General features: G+C 39.3%; 1 protein-coding gene across 1 annotated transcript in view; it reads left to right on the forward strand.

Moving 5' to 3' along the window:
- The first annotated feature begins 3585 nt into the window (after positions 1–3585).
- The window catches only part of LOC121159211 (limbic system-associated membrane protein-like), a 390706-nt gene continuing 371590 nt past the window's right edge, over positions 3586–22701 (forward strand). Inside the window, exon 1 of the mRNA XM_040984190.1 lies at positions 3586–3870. Coding sequence (XP_040840124.1) covers positions 3716–3870 — 155 coding nt within the window. The 5' untranslated portion in view covers positions 3586–3715. The remainder of the gene's footprint in view (positions 3871–22701) is intronic.

The following is a 22701-nucleotide window of genomic DNA, read 5'->3' on the forward strand; positions in this document are numbered from 1 at the left end:
ATAGGAAGCAGCCATCATTACCCAAGCAAGATGATCAACTTGACCCACAAGAAGCTCCTGGTTCCTGGCTTCTAATCAACTCAGCTCTAGCCATTGCTATAGTTTGGGGAGCGGATGGATGGAAAATCTTTCTGTCTGTATCTTCTGCTCTCTGAAAATGTGTCTTTCCAATAAAAATAGATAATAGTTTTTAAAATGTTGCAAAGGAATATACTTTAAAGAAGATATCATAAAAGCTTTTGTCTTTTATGGCTTAAAATATAAATACAATTGTGATGTGTCCTTTAGGTAAGTCAGACATTTCCATTAAAATTCTGATGAGCATCTTGATTGACTTAATGTATGCTCTTCTCAGAGTGATTGTAGGGATAAATTTCACATCTGATTGGTTTATTATAAATTCCACTTCATTCTTTTTTTGTTGTATTATTTTGTGGCCCATATGTTAAAGTTTAGATTTTATTCTGATGCCACTGCCAGTTAAATTCTATCAATAGCTTGAGATTACTGGTTACATTAATTAGTCATATGACACTAAGCATTATTTATACATCAATAGTTAATAATCATGTCTAAGGATTATCTGAAATGGATTCGTTACAACCCAATTGCACTTGCTCGTTTTCCCACAACAAGCTTTCTTGCTCTTTCTACAAAATCTAACCCAACAAAAGAGAACTCATACTCTCAGTTTCTCTAAACCTTTCTCTGAGAGTATTTCAGATGCCACTGGCTCTCATGCTAGTCAAGTAACACCATATGTACACACACAGAAAATTCTGGTAGTCTTGGTTTCTGACTTCCTCCTGACTCTAGCCTCCTGACTCTTCCACCAGCCTCCTACTGTGAAGCTAACCCTTCATCCAAAAGAGCTGAAGGGAAGCCTGAGAGGTATAGTCCAGTCTGTTGCTGGTAAAGACAGATGACTTTTCCGTTGCACACTTAGCAGCAATCTTTGCATTAACACTCAAGCTCTTTGTCATACAGATAACTGGGAGTCACTGGATTATGGGTTTTGTAATTCAGTCTACCATTTAATTATTCTCCTCCCAGCACTCTCCCTGCCCACCTCACCTCCCAATGTGTTGAAACGGTTTTAAACAGCTAAATTCCAACTTAACAGTAGGGCATTATTGTCTTGTTACCTGAGGATTGCTTATAAACCCTGCCACGGAACACCTTGATTTATACAAAATAAATGCACAATATAAATAAAATCAATCAAGCCTCATCATTCTTGATTTGTGACAATTTAGATTTCAATTCTCAAGTGTTCTGTTAAACCCAAAAGATTTCTCTTTCTCTCCTCACATACTTTATAAACAGCATTCACCTACTTTTTTACTCTACTAATAAAATGTAGCATGGAAGTCTTTTGAATGTTGTGGCTACCAATGCAGGTATCATAACTGTATTTTCCTAGGGCCTTATGCTCCAGTTGGGTTTGATAAGGATTCAAACATTTCTATAAATAAGAGGAGTGAGTATAACATCCGTGTATGTGTGTGTGTATCTGTATGTTTATGGAATATTTTCAAGCAGAAAACATTCCAGAATAGAAAAGCAGGAAATATAACTTTCTTTCCCACCTGGAGTTTCCTCTGTTGACAGAAGTAGGAGTGAGTCCCTTGGATGAGTCAGAAACTTTGCTTGAGGGTTTAGAGCTGGTTATTAAATGTCTTTTTTGCATCTTTTTCCTACTACGGAGGAAACAGGTTGAACCTGGAGGCCTTGCTGGCTGAAAGAAACTAAAAGGAGTTCAAGTGCAAGGAGCTGGAGGGTGTAAAGGCAGCTATCTGGTTCAAAGCCTGAAGGCTAAAGGAATCTCAGTTCCCCCTCCAGCCCTGAAAACCTCTTCTGGCTGTATATATGTCCAAAATTGCAAATTTTGCCGTTAGAGAGGGGAAATGGGGTGCCTAGAGACAGCAGCTGAGAGATACCTGCAATTTGCCTTATAGTATTTTTCATGATTTGGATTTCACCATGTGACTGCCTTACTCATATAATACAGTTTGGAAGAGGATAAGAGGGTAAGAAGTCCTTGACTGATCCATCTTTTCTCCCTGGCTTCAGTACCCAGAGAATTTTCCAGTGGTTTGGAGACTCTCACTTGAGAGATTAAGCACGTCAACCCCTTCCAGTCTCCTTGCTTGATGCATGGAGCAGGATGACTTGCTATGATGGCCTGCCCGATGCTCCCTGGAATGTGGTACTCAGCCTCAGTGTCTCCCTGGAGACGGAAAGTGCTCTGATGCTCTGATATAAACATCTCCTTCCTTGTAAACGAATAAGTGGAGAAGCAAGTACCAGTAGGGACTTGGGTAGCCACAGCAGTATGCCCTTTCAACAATAGCCCTCAACAGGCATACTCATGTGTAGGGCTGGGTGAGGGTTTCCTGGAGAGTGAAGTTGGTTTAGGGATCAGGGATCAGCTGCTGTAGCTGGCACTTGGAAAAACAAGCCAAGCATTCAGACTACAGACCACTCAATACCAGCATTGTCTGCAATCTACCCTTCTTAAGGGGGTTGTGTGAGGGGGAGGAGGATGATGGAAAAATCAACCAGAAAAATCAACCTTTTTAACCCTGTACAAAAAAGTGCAGGAGAGAAGAAAGGATGAACAGCATGCCAGTGTGGAAAGCCAGTTGCCAGGAGTGGTTGGTTGGAAATCTACTTTGTCTTTTAAGCTCACACTCCTCTGTCAAGTTGCTCCTGTGTTTGACACTCCTTTGCCAGTCCTTCTGCACGTGGTCCCTCATCCTGATGCTTTCCTATCCTCCTGTTTGCATCTCTCCTTGCCATCTCCTTTTTCTTAAGTCCCTCACCCCCACTCTCTCCTTTCCTGGGCTTTCCCCTTTCTTGGTTCACTTAGGTCTCTCTTTTCATCCCCTCCTTTAGAGCAACCCCTTTAAGCTCCATTCGCTCTTCTTAAGGAAATCAGCCAGGCCTGGGACGGAGCTGTTGTCCTGACAACCTAAGGAGCATCAGGCTTTCATTGAGGCTTGCTGCTGAAGCTGCTGCTGCTGCTGCTACTGCTGCTGCTGCTGCTGAAGGGGGCAGTTGTGCAAAGCAAGGGGCCACGGTGAAGGGAGGGAGGGGGATGACGTGGAGGGGCCGCTGAAAGCCAGCAGGGTGGGGGGAGGTGCCGAGCCTGGAGAGCTGGAGCCAGAGGGAGAGCTGGGGAAGGGAGGAGGGGAGAGCAGCTCTGAGCTGCCTCTACCGCTGCTGCCGCCACTGCTGCTGCTACTGCATGGTGCCTCCACTCTTACTGGCAGGCTCAGGGCTGGTTCCCTCTCCCGCCCAGGAAAGTGGGTTACAGAGGAAGGAGCTAAGCTTGCTCGCTGCCAGAAACGCACAGCCACCGGGAGACCAGAGCAGTCCAGCCTTTCTCAGCTCTCTCGCCTTCTTTTCTAGTGGCTTCTAGTATTTTAGAAATTTGGTTCTCTTGACTCCTGGCCACCCTCCTGTCTCAGCTTGGGTTTTGGAGAAGTCTTTGTGAAGTTAAAAAATAATAATAATAAAATAAAAAAGTGGAAGAACACGAACAAGGGAAGAAAAGAAAAAAAAAAAACAAAAAACGGCAAAGTGGCCAGGATCCCAAACTGGCACAGCGTGTCCTGCGTTGTTGGTGGCGGCGAGCACTGGGCGTGTGAAGCCCCTGTTCGTGGCCAGCAGCGCGCCCAGGCTCGGCTCCCGAGGACGCCCGCCGGCCACCATGGGCGCCCGAGTTCAGCCAGATCGCAAACAGTTGCCGCTGGTCCTACTGAGACTGCTCTGCCTTCTCCCCACAGGACTGCCTGTCCGCAGCGTGGATTTTAACCGAGGCACCGACAACATCACCGTGAGGCAGGGAGACACAGCCATCCTCAGGTAGGGCTTTCGGGCAACTTTTCTCCACGTGCATCCGTGTGTGTGTGTGTGTGTGTGTGTGTGTGTGTGCTCTCTATGATCTCCTGGAACTCTAGCTCCTGGGCTGCCGACGTGTGTGTGTGTGTGTGTATGTGTGCGCGCTTCTTTACTCACTGGAGGACAGACAGAGCAGCCACTGAAATCCAACGGAATCGTGGTCCCCGTCAGGGACTAGTGGCGCTAGTTAAATGTTGTTGGGTCCTTAGGATAATGTTTCTTATCAGAAAGCATTCAAACTTCAACTATGGCATTAGAGACCTTTGGCCAGTTGTTCTGTCTTGCTCTTTGCTAATGCTTTGCACTTCGGGATTTCTGTTGATAGTCTTTCCCATGGAAAGAAGTGTTGTTGAATGATGGATCTCACTGCGTGCTACACGGTCCTGGTGCTGCTTGCTGCTTGTTCTGCCGTGTGTGTGTGTGTGTGGGTGGGTGGGTGGGTGGTGTGTGTGTATGCGCTCATCAGGGCTCTCACTCAGCCCCAGCAGGAGTTCTGATAGAGATGACTTCCTGTAAAAATCTTCTAATTGACGTCAAGGGCAATAAATCAATTTTAGAACTTTGGTTGATTATTGAGCCTGTTTCTCGAATGTGGGTGAAAAATGAACCCAAGAATGCAGAGAGGGAAATAAAGCAACTTGCCAAATTGCTAGCATTTAAGAATGAGAATGTTAAGCACAGAGGTTGGGAAAGAATTAATCTAGCATAAAATGGATATTTCAAATTGATTATTGACTTCAAAGTGTTATCTCTCTACCATTCTGCCAAACTCTTAAACATCATTTGGGATTCAATTTTGGAAGGGAAGAGTCTCAAGTCCTTGGCATTTTGACCCTTGAAAGGGACATTGAAATAGTGAGAGTTAAATGGCACCCAGTTTCTAAAGTATGCTAAGCTTTGTTTCATGCATTTCTCTTCTGTCTTTTCCTTGCCACCCTTGCTTTTTTTTTTCTTTCCTTAACTTTCTGGCGGATAGTAAAACACACACACACACACACACACACACACACACACACACACACACACAGAAAAGACATTTTCCTTTGAAATCTTTTAAAATCTCATTTGCTCCAAATAAAATGACCCAATGTTGGTATGTCTAGCTATTATTGCCTGTGGAGGCAATAAAAACAGTATACGGAAGAAAATAAACCTCTAATCTGTGTGCAAGGAGCTGATAGTGCACAAACCTTGGGGCATTGGGGAGCAGTTCTGTAGCAGAGTTGCCAACAGCAGCAAAGTTTTCTTTCTTTTCCCAGAAATAAATTTGGTTGGCTGTCACAGTGTGTCCTGCTTTGGGATCTGTAGCCTTGTTAGCAAGGAAGGTGTGTGTGGTGTGTTGGTGTGTGTGATGGTGTGCATATGTGTGTTGTGTATAGTATATGCTGCTCCATGTTGTAAACTAAGTAAATGCTCACATGTAAGCATTCCTCCTTTCATTTCCTGAGCACTGGGTGATTATGAATCCCGAAGAGCCTACTACCCAAAGCAGATTTTCCTTTCTAGTTCTTCAGACTTGTAAACCTGCATGTGTGATTTATCCTCATAGGGTAATAAGATTTATAGAGCAATTTATCTGTTTGCAAGGGGATTTTAATGTGATACAGAATTTTTTTTTTTCAAACAGACAGCCGTGCCTTCTTAACTGCTAAAATTCATGCTTGCCAAAATCATTAACCCTTTATTACGGAAATATTCCTTAAACACAGTCTTAGACCCCCGCCCCCCCTCACTACTAATTTCCAGATTGGATACTAGACAAGTAAAAACCCTGGGTGTGTACAAGATTTTTTAAATGGATATGAGCTTTCTAAGATCTAAGTAAACATCTGAATCTAAGCTATAATATTCTAAGAGTTAGATAAGCATGAAATTGTTGATTTAGAAGAATAAAGGTATTCTTATACTTTCAGCAAAACACTTATACGCAGAAGTCTATATGTATAAGCAGTGGACTCCCTATATAAGTATCTGTATATGATATGTTTGTGCCCTGTATATATGTACATGACTTAAATACATGGTGGTTTGTAAACATTGCAGTTTCAGCAGGCATTGCAGTATAGAAACGGGAGTAGTGAGAAACGTTCACAAATACAGAGTCATTACTCCCTGGAAAACATAAGATAGAAAACTGTACAAACAAGTTGCCTGTGAGTCCACTGCTTCTTACGTCCTGGCCTCACATGCCCTCTTTCTTCCTCCCTTTGCGGAGGACAAAGCTTTATTTGGGGGTTGGTGAAGTAACTAGGGAGAGAGATCCCTTTGTTTTGCTAGCTGACCTTTTTCTCAGTCTCTTTAACTGAGTCCAATATGCTTTGTGGGTCAGTTTGCTGGTGAAGAATGGTGTTCTTGCTTTCTGTTTGCAAGTCCAGCCTGGGAAAAGCCTGTTTCCACTTTACTTGTAATGTTTCACTTGGAGCCTGTGCTTCCACAGGAGGAGAGGAAGGAGAGAGTGAATCATTGGAAGGCACAGTAGATGTTTGGCTCTGAGCAAGTGAAATGGCAAGGAGGGGGAAAAAATGAAGAAAACCATCTCAGTGAGTCTGTGTTCCTGAATAATCTGAAATGGCATTGGTGGACAAGGAAGGTTTGTAATTCTGGTGATCCAGTGACAGAAGTTTTGCTGACAGTCCCTATAACGTTCACCTTCAGTCTCTTACTTTCACGATGCAAGTAGCTATTTAGGGAATCAGTGATTGTTTTTGCATGTTTATGGTCTTCGGGATGAGATTACATTTAGTCTTGGTGTCTTAGTATGCAATTTCTCTGTTTTGGAGTAAAAAGGTTAAGATTCTTCTGACAAGCCTGGAGGAAAAGAGAGAGATTCCTAAATGCATAACTAAATCAGTTGCTTCTCAGAAGAGAGTGCAGATCTTTGTGAGGAATTGTGTCAAGAGCAAAGGTGAAACAGTCAGGGTTTCATGAGTCATGCAGTCTGGGTGCAGCAGCAGTAACACGTGCGGTTCCCTCTGAGCCGGAAGGAATGAGAATCTGCCTAGATACTTGCATGCCCAGGAGCAGGTGAGATGCTCCAATCCATAGGACTTCACCTCTGATGCAGTTGCAGGTGGTTGCTTGGGTAGGGCCCACCTGATCCACTGCCACTGTTGACAAGCACAGGGTTGTATCACTTAGTTGATGAGATGCTAGCACTCATCTGTACAGTTATCCAAAAGCACTCATAGAGATCCATCTTATGCTCAGTTTGGGTATGTGAAAGTCATGCACTTCTTTTAGCGCGTCAAGGAAGAGATGCAATAGGTAGCATTCAAAACCAATCTGAGACTTCATTTTTAGTGATCTTGTATTTTCCATATTGACAACATACATCTGGGATAATTGCACATTACTTGGCCCTAAAGAATCATGTTAATTACATAATGTGTTATTTACCATGTATCTGTTTACAAGGCAGCTTTGAAAAGATTACATATACATGCATGTTTGGACATACAGTGTTAAGTTTACATTTAACCAAATTCAGGAGCTTCACACCATTGTTATTTTAATTATTCCAAAAATGGAGATTTTAAAAAAATTATTTCAATTTTAATCGCATTTGATGTTTGTGGGAAATTATCAAGTTTTAAAGAAGATAGTATTTTCACATTTCTATGTAAATGTATAGTGTAAGAATTTAGAATCTAGAATTTCTAAAGAAACTGCATAAGCAAAGAATCATTAATTTTTAATTTTTCCACATACTGGTTCTCTCTTACCACAGCCCCCAACACACATTTGAGGAAATGAACAAAATGACAAAACAAGGTGTGATTATCTGATAATAAATTGTAAGAATTTTGTGTAGATTTCCAGGGAGGGAGTAGTTTCTCATCTGTATTCTTTCACCTGTGGACATGTGGAGTACCTGCATTCACTGAGGCAGTGGCAACATCCAAACTCCTGACATAATATGTCATTTTCTAGTACTTGAAATTGCTTATTTGAAAACCAACTTGGTGAGTAAGGGTCTGCAGGAAAATAAATGGTGATTATAATTTTTTGTACCTAACCTATTAAATATAATAAAAATAAATTGGCTATAATTGAAATTTTAAATATACAAAACTTTTTCCTAAGGGTGTAACAACATGTACATATATCTGTATATATCTGTATATATGTATATATACAGACAGATGTATGCATATTTCTATCAGGTGAATTTGCAAATTGTCTAATTTGCTGTTTTTTTCTCTTATGAAATACGTAACCATGTATACATACTTAGATAAGGATAATTTAAAAACCTCGTGGAAAATGAAACTGCGACATGGAAGGAAGGAGTAAACTATATTCTTAAAATTGTATCTATGAAGTGTATTAAGTCTGTTTGTGTTAGTAATACATCAACATGGGAAGTGTTGAGGATAAAATGGAAAACAGAGAGGTTCATTTTATCATAAAGAGGTTTCAATTCCATGCATCACTTTTCATAATGTGTGTTGCCTGAAGCTTCTCCCTTTCCACACCTGTAATTTATAAGACAATCACTTTTCCTGTTGTGTGTTAATTTGCTTGGGATGAATTATTTGTGGAGTTTTTGAGAGAACTGCCAAATGTGACTGACACATCCACTAAGTCAGCTGATGAGAGTTAAATATTCGTGTTTTTTCAAAGCTGATTCCCCTCAATAGGAAGCTCAACCCATAAAGCATTAGTGCATTTTCCTGTTTTCTCTTGGAGCTAAAAGCACAAGTGGCTGTGACTCACTTGATAGGAGGCTGCCTGCATGTTCTGGCCCTTCTCCTTTTTCATCCCTGAGCTTAGAGATACTCTCCATTAGGCCATGACTTCTGGGATATAGTCATTTGCCCTGTTCCTTTCTGAATTTCCTGCCTATTAGTTTATAAGACCAAGATCAGGGTGCTAAATTTGGCTCTATCCTTGCACACTATGACTTTGAGAAAATCCCTTAAATATTTTGAGCCACAGTTTCATTTACAAACTGCTGAAGCTGTCTATTTTAGTTACCCTACAGGGTCATTTTAAGATGCTCTCAAGAGGTAAAGTGGGAAAGTTTGTTGAATAGTGGAGTGCTACACAAGCATAAAGTATTCATGGATTTTTCAACTACATGCAACGCGTTGTTTAGATTTTAGGGAATTCCATTTTTAGGTCATGTTGAGCAAATTTGGGAGTATATCTTAATTACAGGGAGGGCTAGTTAACACACAAATGGCTCAGCCTCCACCTTCAGATGTTCTGATACAGGAGGCTTCTGACAAGGCCTCTGAGCATTTGCATTTCCAACCAGTTCTCAGAGGGTGCTGATGCCGTAGGTCTGGAACACTTTCTGCAGAACCACAGATTTGCTGCTTCAAGTGTGGTCCGCAGATGGGCATCTGAAGTGTCAGTGTAGTTGCTTGTTAAAGACCAAACTCTCCGGGTGCATGCCAGGCAGACTAAATCTGAATCTGCCTTTTCACAAGCTCCCTAAGTGACTCAGAAGCACACTGAAGTCTGAGAAGCCCCATATTGTATGATTCATCACTTTCTTGTACTTTGCCATCAAGTGGGGCGCTTCTAAACAATACAGCAGCCATGTGTCTTCCACTCTCAGAAGTATTGATTTGATTACTTTGAAGGAAAGACCTGCTCATAGGTTGTTTTTTTTTTTTTTGATGATTCTGATATGTGCAGTAGTCAGAACCATTGCCTCACCGTGAGAAAAATCTCTTTTGCAAGCCATTGTCAAGACAGCACTTAATTTAAAAAGTGTTAAATGCTGAGATTTATGTTGTAGTTTAGCAGTACAACAGTCAAAGATGTACAAGTTTGACCGGGACGAGGGAAGAGATCACCACAGAGCTGTTTCTTTGCAAACAGTATTTACTTACTGCACTTTCATGAAAACTGCAGCAATTTGACTTTAATATGGATCTAATTTCTACAAAATGCATTGAAAGTTTTAAACTTTGAATTTTTGTTAAAAAAAAGAGTATATTGTCCTGTGTTCTCTTATCATTTCAGTAAGGGAAGACAGAAAATAGTTCTAGTTTATGGTTGTTTTTGTTTTTAACACTCTTTTCAAGGGAGTAAAGACAACATTTAAACATGGAAAATATCTTAGTACTGACTTATTCAAACAGGTTGAATTCTATGCAGTAACTTTGTCATATATGTGAATATATGTTTTGAAAAATAATGATGCTAGTTTGTAGAATTCATCTCAATTTAAATGATAATCTTTACTACAAGTTTAAATACAAGTCTTTGTGTCATAGCTAAAGACTTTTCAGAGTGTTCAGTAAGTATTGAGAAAGCACTGGGCTAGTATGAAATATTAAATGATTACTTTTTGTTCTGCACAAACCATTTATATGAGCAAATGAGTTGATATTAAAGTGTTTTATAAACTAACATTATAAACCAATGTAAACTTTCAAACTAAGTAGGCATTTTTTAGGAAAATGGGAGTAAGTGGTTAACATGACGGTTAAGATATTGATTAGAATGCTCATCCTATATCAGAGTGCCAGGATCAGAGAACCAGCTCTGACTCTTGATTCTAACTTCTTGCTGATGCACACTTTGGAAAACCATGATGGCTGAAGTAATTAAATCCCTGCCACCCACAAGGCAGGTCTGGACTGAGTTCTTAGCAACTGACTTTGATCTAGTCCAATCCATGCTGTTGCTACCATTTAGGAAATGAGCCGGTAGATAGGAGTTTTTTTCCCTCCTTTGTTTTTCTGCGTCTCCGATTCACAAATATATTTTCAGCATTTAAACATGTTGTAAAATCCAAGAGAGTGAGCTTTATAAAAAGAAATGCATGACAGAGAAAGAGAGAGAGAGAGAAAGAAAGTAAGCAAGGGAGGAAGGAAGAAAGAAAGGAATGAAGTATCAGTGAAGACGCCCCATCCCATATTAGATTTCCTGGCTTCAAGATATGGTTCCGATTCTGACCTCCACTTACCCCCGGTACAGACCCATGGAGGCTACAGTGATGCCTGTCCCTCATGTATATGTCTCTGCCTCTGAAATAGAAAATTAGACATTTAATAGAATGAACTTGGTATTTCTGATCATTTTCTCTAACTTTTTTTTTATTTACTTGCAAGTCCTTTAAAGTTGCAGATAGTTTAGAGTATAATTGCGTTTTTCTTCATGAGTTGAGGGCAAGTGAACACATTTTCTTATAGTCACTTGTAATCAAAATGTAATCTCAAGTTAATTTGTGATTAACCTTCACAAAATAAAACCTTTTACTTGAGACTTAATTACTGTAAAAAAAACACATAGAAATTCAGAGCAGGAAGGACCTTGGAGGTTAAGCAGTCCAGCATCTTGTTTTACAGTGATTTTACTAAGGAGAGATACATGTAGGCAATTGTCCAAAATTTTTAGTGATCATTTTAGAACTTATGTCTCTTACTTCTCACTTCTCAGAATCCTCAAGATTATCTTCTCAGCTTTCTTTCTATGCTACAGTATGTCACTTGCTACTACATCCAAAATTATGCTGAAATATCTATTTCCCTTCCAGTCTCTGCCTTCTTTCCCCCTTCTGTCTTCTCCACTCTTGTTCTCTCTTTACCTCTCCTCCCCTCTCTTTCTTCTGTCTCTCATCCCTGAAAATCAATATTGCATGCACCATGAAGGATTATTCAGCAAGAGCTATTCAAGGAGCACTTTACTTTTAACCCAGAAAATCACCCGAACTTCCCATGTCTACTACCTGTGTAACCCAACTGAGGTTTCCTCCATCCAACTGCAGCTTCTGGCTTTCTGGCTTAGCATATTCCCAGAGCTGTTCTTTGATTTGGCAGTGGTCCCAGGATCAAACACCCAGCTTTCCTAATTTTTTTAAAGGTTCTTTTTCTTCTTCATGCTACCATCTCTGCCAGTCATTTAGACATCTTCTCTGGACTCAAGCCTTTTCTTTAGTTAGCTTTAGTTGGGTTCCTAAAATCTAGTTTTTTGCAACAATCTTCCACCTGTTAAGTCTCCTACAACCTTTTGCTCTCAGGGAGAACCTGGTTGGGATAGGTGTAGTAAGATCATGGTCTAAGTAACTATTTTGAGTTCTTGTTTTAAAGGATTTATTACTTATTTTTTTAATTGAAAAGTCAGATATACAGAGAGGAGGAGAGACGGCAACAGCCAGAGCTGAGCCAATCTGAAGCCTGCAGCCAGGAGCTTTTTCCAGGTCTCCCACATGGGTTCAGCATCCCAAGGCTTTGGACTGTCTTCTGCTGTTTTCCCAGACCACAAGCTGGGAGCTGGATGGGAAGTGGGGCTGCCAGGACATGAACCAGCAGTCATACTGAATCTTGGTGCATGCAAGTCAAGGACTTTAGCTGCTAGACTGCTGCACTTGGCCCAATGGATCACTCTTTTGCAAACTCGTAGGATATTCTATAACTTGTTGTCATAGGAAATGTTTTAGTCACGCTCTATATTTTTTTTATGATTTCTTGGATAGATAGAGGTGGTGTTGAGAGCTCATGCGTGCTTGTTCACTTCCTAAATGTCTTCAACAGCTGAGGCTGAATTTGGAAACCATGAACTCAATCTACATCTCCCATAGGCATGTCAGAAACACAAGTACTTGAGTCATCCCTGCTGCCACCAGAGTCAGGACGAACAGAAAGCTGGAACTAGGAACAAGAATTGACAATGAAACCCAGGCACTCTTATCTGGGTTGTGGGCATCTTCACACCTACACAGTTAAAATCTTTGGAAAATGATAAAACTTACTCTCTTCTACAAATTTGTATACACTTTACTTTGAACTAAGAATGTGGATGAACGGCTAAACTTAGAGAAATTGAATGGAGATTTAGCCCTAACTTCCATGTGGTGAAGACCTTGTATGCTCAGCCCTACCACAGATGCCTCATATTTCTGGTGTAACTAAAACATGGTACTCAGAGCATTTGGGGCAGGTGAGAGTTGAAGCTAGGGACATTCATCCTGGGTTATCAAGAGGCCGAAACACAGTAAGGGGAAACTAACAGGTCAGCAACCTCTGGTGAGCCTCTCAGTGAGGAAGGCAGGCGTCACCGGGAGGTCTATCAGCTGTTGTTGCAGGCACAGACAAAGCCTGGGGTTTCAACAGGGAATACAGTCCTTGAGAAAAGGGCAAGTTGAGCAGGCAGAGAATTCAGCAAGATGAACACGGACCACAGGCACATAATTAAGACGAGTAGACAAGTTACTTGGTCAAAATGTAAAAGAGAGGGATTCAGGCAGGAGAATCAAAACTCCGTGTCAAAGCTTTAATAATCCAGGGGGTGACAGTGACTTGGGAGTGACTATCAGAGTCCTGAGTTCCACCTTTCTAAAGTTCAGGATCATAAAACCTAGCTTATCCATGAGACAGAGAAGATGGAGCTGAAGGCCCGAAATAGAGTAACGGTGGCTACTACTTGCTTCTCCCTGCCTAGCTAAGGACTAGATTACATCTTCAGCGCATTTAGAACTTTGAGAATGGATAGCCGGCATGACTAGATACTTGAATTCCCCTGAGTATTTGAGGTGGGCCTGTTGTTTTACCACATCAGTGCAGATATCTTTCCATCCTGCAAAGATGCCTAATAACCCATAGCATAGAGTAAAAACTCCTCAACCATCACAGAATCAGAGCTGCCTACAGTCTCTGCTCATGAGAAAGTGAGTGTACACAGATAGTGTTTGTTCATACTTTCATTCATGTCTAGTTAGAAACTCTTCCTCCTCCCTACCTCTCTTCTACATATTCTTCTGTACATTTGTACTAAGGCACGGTCTTGCCTTGCCTGTTCTTCACATTTCAAGACTCTGAGGGCTGTATCATTTAAGTAAATTTCCCTATTTATCCCATGCTGCGCTAATTGCCCTATTTTTATCAATGGCAGCCTTGCCATTTTTCTTTCTTGAAACATTCTGTTCACTTGTTTTTTTCTCCCAAGGTTAGACATGTTATCTGCATTTCCTTTTTATTCCAGAATTTTGCTTAATGGCCATAAATGTTCAAATAAATATTTTCCACCTGAATTGAACATAGAGGAATGGGCATACTGCCAATTGGATAGACTGGAACTTGATTTATGAAAGAGGAAATAGATTAGAAAGAGACAAGGGTGATGGAATATGTTTTATCAGTGAAGTTAACCATTGGATTAACTATGGATGTTTGACAAGATATAGTAGTAAACTAAAGATGGTTTGTACTCTGAGTTTTAGTAGAGTAGATAACAGGGCATAGTTAGAGATACCCTTCACTTTTCCCATTCTAGATACTCTTTTAGTATGGCTTTCCAAAAAATGAGGAAGGTAGATGGGTGATATATTTGGACGAAATTTAGAAGCTTTAGTGTTAGAGACCTGGGGACCCAGTACAACATGCTCCTTCTTTGTTAGAGGAGGAACATCTGTTGGAAATAGGAGTCAGTTACATGTGACAAGAAACATCCCATGTCAGAAGAGCTCAGCATCCCAGTGACAGTAAGAGAACAAAGAATACACTCTTTCTGGATTTCTGTCTCTAGTGGTGATTGATGTGCTTAGGGTCTATATTATAGTTTGGGAGGTTCTTTAAAGTAGTGAGATTGCATGCAACAGGGGTGTTGGTCTCCACATTTTCTAGCATGTTGTGAAATGAGGCAAGCAAGTCACACTTACTTGACTAAAATTAATTGCTCATCTTGAATTCCAATGTCTACCTGAATTTTGCAGTTTGGAGCTCATTACTCACTCTTGGCAACAGCTGAAGGTATACATTCCTTTCTGCAAGCCTTATTGTAATGAACAGGACAACTGGGGGCTACAGGGAAGCCTGTAACTGAAGAAAAATGTAGTCTGGCTTCCCAAACATAGCCAACTCCTCTGTAGCAGAGATAGGCAAGGTCTTGTTCAAGGCTTGTATAAGGCCTGCAAATTCCCAACCAGAGGTGAGACTTGAAATCCAATAAATCTGTAGCAGGCTATTTTTTTTTTCACACTGGAAATTTTTGTATGGCCAATGAATGGTGTTAAAAATATCGAAAAGGCTCTATATTTTGCCTAAAGGTAGTGCTATTTTTCTGAAGCTGTGGTTTAGTTGTGTTATTATTTGCTACACAAATCTACTAGGAACAAACGTAAAAATGATAACAAAACAATCCAGTTCAGTACCAGGTCATGTATCACAAGAATCTGTATGAGTAAACATTGACTGAGGAACATAAATGTGCTGGCTGGTTTTTGAGTACCTTTAATCTCACCTTCCTCTGACATGTATCTGAGAACTCCTCCTATGATGGAACTTGAGCCACAAAGGATTGCCTTTTTGTAGCTGACTTTGGTTGTCCTGAGGTAACCAAACTTATCATTTAATGCATGTACATGATGTAATTGGGTGGACATATGTTTGGATCAGCATTTTATACTGCTGAATCTCTAACTTAGCAGATGGATGGATTTTTTCTTTGACTCTCTAACCTCTGTTCTTCTGTTTGACTCTTATGTCCTTAATGTGATGAACCAATCTTTACCACAACAGTGGACTTCCTGAAGTCTGGAGGATATTAAGGGTTTGCATAAACCTCTGGATTGAACATCAAGGGATTTATGTCTTAGTTTTCCTAAAACTTTTCACTGTGTAAAATCCTGAACTAGCTTCCATTATTCCAACACCAAAATAGATATAATTCATATTTGCCTCTTTAAGTTGTTGATTCCATGAAATGACATGGTTTTTGTTGCTGGTTTTTTTTATGGTTGAGTACATGAAAAGAAAGGCAAGAAAGAAGTGGGCTGATGGCATGGTCACAGACATGATGAATTCATAAATTACAAATATGTTAGTGCAATATATTTTACAAATACTCTTCCACTGATGCCTTATTTTTGCATAAAATGACAAAAACCCAAAATCTAAAAGTAAGAGTCTATATTTTACAGAATCTGGGGTGATGTATACATAAGTTAAATCATGAATATACTGACTCTGCATTTTATCTTTGAATACAAGATCTCATCTTATTTTTAATTGACTTTTGCATATATTCTGAATTACATTATCATGCATTGCTAAATGTTTCTGCCAAAAACAGACCTAACATATAATGATGCTCCATATGACTATATTGCCAGGCAATACAGCCATCTTGTTTTATGTGAGTGTACTTTATGATGTTCGTGCAATAGCAAAATTGCTCAAGGACATTTTTTTTTCAGAATGTATTCCCTTTGTTAAACAATCCATGAATGTGTATAAAAAGGAAAAACATAAATGTCCCTTTGTATGTACATAAAATCTACATATTTCAAATATGAGTGTGTAGGTTATTGTGAACTTAAGTATAGTTTAATAGTAACTAATTTGAAACACTAATGATGGGAAAATTTATTGCAAAAAAATAAAATACTTTACCAAAAATGTGGATAGATACACTCTTTTTTTTTTTTTTTTTTTTTTTAGAATTTATAACCTACGTTAAATCAGCTTGGAATACATTTTTTTAAGAGTTATTTATTTGTTGGAAAGTCAGATACACAGAGAGGAGGAGGAGAGACAGAGAGGAATATCTTCCATCTGTTGATTCACTACCCAAGTGTGTGCAATGGCAGATGCTATGCCGATCCAAAGCCAGGATCCAGGAACTTCTTCCAGGTCTCCCACACGGATGCAGGGTCCCAAGGCTTTGGGCCGTCCTCGACTGCTTTCCCAGGCTACAAGCAGGGAGCTGGAAGGGAAGCGGGGCTGCCGGGATTAGAACCGGCACCCACATGGGATCCTGGTGCGTTCAAGGCGAGGACTTTAGCCACTAGGCCACGATACCAGGCCCAGATACAATATACTCTTAATTTGATTAATATACTTTATTTTTAATCAATCATTTTCATGGCTGGTAAAATTATTTTCTGAAAATATACGTTTAATGTTGCTTATTTATACTAGATGTTGGATATCATGAAGTTCTTAATGAGAAAAACAAACATTATTTTTAAAGAAGGATTTATTTTATTTGCTAGAAAGGTAGAGTTACAAAATATGAGAAGCAGAGAGATTTTGGTTCAATTCCCAAATGTCCACAATCACTGGTTCTGGGTCATTCCAAAACAAGGGACCAAGAGCTTCTTCCTGGCTTCCGTATGAGTGCAGAGGCCCAATGGCTTGAGGCATCTTCTGCTGCTTTCCCAGGAACATTAGCAGAGAGACAGATAAAAAATGGAGATGCTGGGACAAAATTGCCACCCATATGGAATGTCAGCATTGTCAGCGGCAGCTTCACCCTCTAAGCCACAATACTGGACCCTAAACTGTTTCATCTGTCTTTTGGCTGTTACAAGGCAAACATTAATATTGCTTTAGATATGAGAGGAATAGCTATTTTTAAATAGTTATTTCTAGTTGTGATTTCAAGTATAGAGTAAATTTCCATTTTCTTTAAGTTATCAAGAAACTTGGAGATCTCTCTTTTTAAAACAAAGATTGATTTTATTTTATTGGAAAGTCAGATGTACAGAGAGGAAGATCTTCCGTTCAATGATTCACTCCTCAAGCTGCCTCAGTTGCCACATCTGAGCTGATCTGAAGCCAGGAGCCAGGGGCCTCTTGCAGGTCTCCCATGTGGATGGAGGGTCTTAAGGCTTTTGACTGTCCTCGGCTGCTTTCCCCCGCCACAAGCAGGGAACTGGATGGAAAATGGGGTCATCAGGATTGAAGCCAACACCAAATGGGATCCCGGTGTTTGCAAAGCAAGGACTTTACATGCTAGGCTACTGCACCAGGCCCAATTTGGAGACCTCTTAATAACAATTTTTGCTGATGTTGAGGGGATATCCACCATAAAAAGAGCAGCATAAAAACAGAAATTAAATATTAATTTTTCTTAGTAGGTAAAGAGATGAAAATTATGCTCTCTATATTTTGCTAAATGTCAAAAGTCCAAAAAATGTGAAGAGATGATCAGAGTAATATAAACAAATTCAATTATAAGACCCAGATTTTTATACCCAGGGTAACAAACAACTTAAGAGCATCCTTTATATAAACACCAGTATTCACATCTGAAAATCAATAGAAAGCAGAACCAGTTTACAATGTTTATGTTATAATTATATTATATTCATGATATTATATGTCATATTATATATTTATTATATTATATATTATATTAGATATATGATGTTATATGATATCATATAATTAAATATATCATATTTAGTTATTAATAAAAAAATTAAAGTCAGCCAAAAACCAAACACATATGTATACAAAATCTAAGTGTTAAAATGTAATTTTAAAAAGAGTAGGATAAGAAAACAGTGATCACTGGAAGCCAACATCGATTTCCTATTAAAAACATTGTACAATATTAAATAAGTTTCCTTCAAATGAAATAAGATTCCAGATTGTCGGGTCCAAGTATTAGCTTTTACTCTCAGTATCTACCTTTCACCAAGTTTCTGTCTAACAAGTTATAAACAGGTTGTGGGTCCAAAAGGAATAGGATTTTGTCTAAATTTAGTGACTGTCAGAGAAATTATGTCAGATTGATAGAAATAGAAAATTTTAGAAAAACAAGATGGCAGGATAGGGTAAGGGCACTTTTAAACAGATGGAGAAACATTAGCTAGTGTGAAGCAGAGAAGGCACATTCCAAGAAATAGGAGAGGACACAATGACAGCAGAAGGGCATCTGGAGACTGACATGGAAAAGCAGCAGACACAATGGTGTGGTGCTGCACAGACCAATATCCCAGCATCATTCAGCAAGTAGCGATCTGAATTACACAGGCAGCCAGACCTCCACCACAATGAGGTGAGAAGAGACATTCACTGGAGCTCAGGAGGTGAACCCAGACAAAGAGCTGCCCATCCTGCTGGTCTGTTTGACTTGACCAGGAGCAGAGACAGAGTGGCAGACCCCAGACAGGCAGTGCAGAAGCAGGGTGGTTTTTACAGCCCCCTAGAGTCAATTTGGGTACCATTTTGTCTAGTGAGATGATGACTATGGGACAGGATTGAGCATGCACTGAGCTGGGAGTAAGCTCATTTCTGGCTCAGTTACCTGCAACAATGTGGCATCTGACTGGTTCCAACCAAGATAGATTGGGTAGCCCTCAGACCTGATGGCCAGCAGATCAAGAACTCTAGTAGTGGCACATCAGATGCCATCTTGTACAGTGTGGCAAAGATGTTAAGACTGCAGGGACAACAGTGAGCTGTGCATGTGTTGAGCTAGGAGCAAACTCACTGAGCTCAGTACATTGCACTGGTCCCACAGGGGAAATAATACTGACTTTGACATCATATGGGTTAAAATTGGGCTATGTGGCCTCCAAACCTAAGGGCCAACAAGTTCCAGCGAGATCAGCATCACTAACAACCTAGTTATGTAGGGCACTTTATGTCTCTCTAATCCTAAGACCTGCTTGAACCAAAAGTGGAAGAAAGGTCATGCAGACATCTGCATCCTCATCACAGAATCACAGGAGGTTGTATATGGTGAGGTAGGAGCTGGGGCTGTGGAGATCATGGTGAAAGTCTAACATAAGAACCCAGACATGGAACTTGCTGTAGGGAGTAGCACATGTTATTGCAAAGAAAGAGCCGTGTTGCATCCGCAATATGTAAAATTGTAGACCTGTGGGTGACACAGCTTAGAAACCTGCTCTAAGGAGAAGAATCTGCTAACCAGAAGTAGAGTGAACAAGTGTAAAAGAAGAGACAGAGGCACAATGAATATTACTGAAGACTCCTCTGTTTTAGCAAAAGTTCTTGCCAACCTCAAAGTTAACTAAGAAATACGTTGATAAAATGGGAGATACAGAATTCAAAACACTTGTTTTAAATTTAAGGAAGATGTCATACAGGAAATGAATTAAATGAAAGCTGATATATCAAAATTGAAGAATGCAGTGGAGCAAATCAAAAGCACAGTGGAGAGTTTCCAAAGTAGAATGAATGAAGCTATATAAAGAATCTCCGCATTGGAAGATATTTCCTGTCACTAGGGGGAAACAAACAAAACAAAACAAAACAAAACAAAACAAAAGAGCTGGAAGCAGAGCTTGGTCAAGTTAAAAAAAGGATTCAAGAATTGAAAGACACTATTCAAAGGACAAATATAAGAATTATTGGAGTCCCCGTAAGTGCAGAAAAAGAAGCTGGGTTTAAAAATGTATTTGATGAAATATTAAATGAAAGTTCCCCTAATCTAGAGAAAGAATTGGGAAACAACATCCAGGAGGGGCACAGAACTCCCCACAAGATTGATTAAAAGCGATCTTCACCATGACAAATGATAATCAAGCTCTCCTCAATCGAACATAAAAGATCATTAAATGTGCACATGAAAAAAAATCAACTGACATATAAAGGAATGCCAATTAAATTCACAGGAGACCTCTCACAGGAAACGCTATAGGCAAGAAGAGAATGGAGCAACATATTCCAGATTCTAAAAGGAAAAATAAATAAAAAAATAAATAAATAAATAAATAAATAAAAGTTTGGGCCGGGATAACATACCCAGCAAAGCTTTCCTTTGTCTTTGAAAATGAAATAAAATTATTCCACAGTAAAGTTAAAATATGCCTCTTCCTAACCTGCCGTACAAATGATACTTAAAGATGGTCTCTTGACAGAAGAATAGCACCCACCAAATCCAAAGGCAAATGTGAAGAACATCCCAGTACAATAACAACAGAAGACTAAATCAATAAACAACCCATTGCTAAAATGACAGGACCAAATTACCACCCATTCATATTTATCCTGAATGTAAATGGCTTAAACTCATCAATCAAAATTCATAGATTAGTAGACTGGAGTAAACAAAGAAAACCCATCCATATTTACAGGAGACATATCTCACCAGTAAAGATCAACAGAAACTATATCTAATGGACTTTGATGTTTTCTTTCTTTTTTTTTTTTTTTAGTTTCATCTCTTCAAAACGCGCTCATTAACTTCCTCACTGACTCATATATCACACAGCAACATCATTTTCTTCAAAAAGATTCCTGATTTTTTTCTTCAGCGACACATTAGTAATTCAGTAGCATGTGATTTAACTTTATGGCATGGTAAATTTTTGTGTTTTTTTTTTTCTGTTGATTTTTTTTATTGTGGCTTTTCATTTAAGGAGATGTAGAATAACTTTGTAATGGATACTATCAAATCCAGATATGAGGATGCAATGCAGTGTGAATCTCTACTTCGAGATCAAAGATGGAATCTGGATGAAACTGTTAACTATAATTAACAATAGGGTGCTGGACTCTGCCATTGTCCATGCTTGCAATGATGGACTCTATATAAAGAAATATACTATAGTAATAATATAGGGGAACTCAGTGGGTGGAGAGGGGACTCGGGGAGGGAGTAAGGGAAATCCCAGGACCTATGGAACTTCATCATAAAATGGTAATAATAATAATAAGAAGAAGAAAATAAGAAAAAATGAAATAGAGAATTTCCTTAGTCTGTGTTTGGTTTTATTCTATTTTCGGAGACAAGCATAAGAAGGGAACTTTCAAATGTTTGTGATACTTACAAGGGGTAACCTAGATGTTAGCTGGTAAAATTATAATGTAAATATGAATGAAAATGATGAGGAAGCAGATTGTAGCACTCTATGAGTGATTGAGATTTGACCATATCTCATTCTAGAAAGTGGAGCTAGAGGCAAGGGTGTTTATTTGTCCACATCCCATGTGAAAGTGCTTACCATGAGTATTGGTTTTGCTTCTGATTTTAGCTTCCTGCTAACGCGCATTGTGGGAGGCATTAGGAGATGGTTCATGTATTTGAATCTCTGCCTTGCACATGTGCCTTACACGCTCGAGATCCAGATGGAATTCTTGGCTTCTGGCAGTCCTGGCTTGTGGAGATCAATGGGAAGTCAAGCAGCAGATGAAATATTTTAAGGATTGGATAAAGGAAAAAAGGAAGGAAGTAAAAGAAGGATTTAGAGTAGTTATTTAAATAAAAATAATTTACTTAAGGAAATCAGGCTAAATCACTTAAACTGACTATTCAGGTGGCATATTTGAAGTGATGCTGCTTCTCAGCCGAACGCTCATCTTGAACTATCGCCAACACTGGTCACTGGCCTTGTAAGCATGGATGGATCACTTTTGGGTTTTCATTGATCAATGATGGTGATCATAGTGACAGTTACCTTCTCCTTTCAGAAGGTTTTCTGAGAGTGAATAAGATGGGCTTGCAATTATACCTTTACGTGTGTTTGTATTTATTTTCTAAGTGCCAGTCTCTTCCACCAATTGGAGTGGTTTTTCTTTCAAGGAAGTAAATTTTCAGGTGACTGTGTCTAAACAGAGAGTAGTTGATCAATGAGAACATATTATACAAAAGAGAGACTTCTATATAGTAGAACATTGAATAGGCTGATTTTCCAAATATCTGCTCTCTGCTGGTACATATATTCTGTTAGTCTTTAATATTCTGGATTTCTACTCTAACTTTTCATGTATTATATATGCAACTATTTTTTACACTTTTTTCAAAGAAAAAAGTTCCATTGTAACTTCAATTGCTTATAAAAATTTTCATTCAGAAATATGTTCTCCAGTAATTTACAGTGGGTTTTAGTATTCATGCCCCTACTATTTTATTTCCATTGGAAAATTTGCAAACATTTTGAGAGAGAGAGAGAGAAGCTGTATTTCATTAAAACTGAAAATCTATTTAGGTCTTTCATCTTCCTATGTAGAGTAATATTAAGACAAATCTAGTCTCAGAAAGTTACTTTTACAGTCAGCCAGCCATGTGGAAATTGATAAGATTAATCAGGTCAAATGGTGACCTCATCTCTTACATCTACTGACTGCTTCTATTACTTTGGCA

The sequence above is a fragment of the Ochotona curzoniae genome, unplaced genomic scaffold, assembly GCF_017591425.1.
Source record: "Ochotona curzoniae isolate NIBS_2020 unplaced genomic scaffold, NIBS_Ocur_1.0 contig_4093, whole genome shotgun sequence".
In the NCBI taxonomy this organism is placed as follows: Eukaryota; Metazoa; Chordata; class Mammalia; order Lagomorpha; family Ochotonidae; genus Ochotona; species Ochotona curzoniae.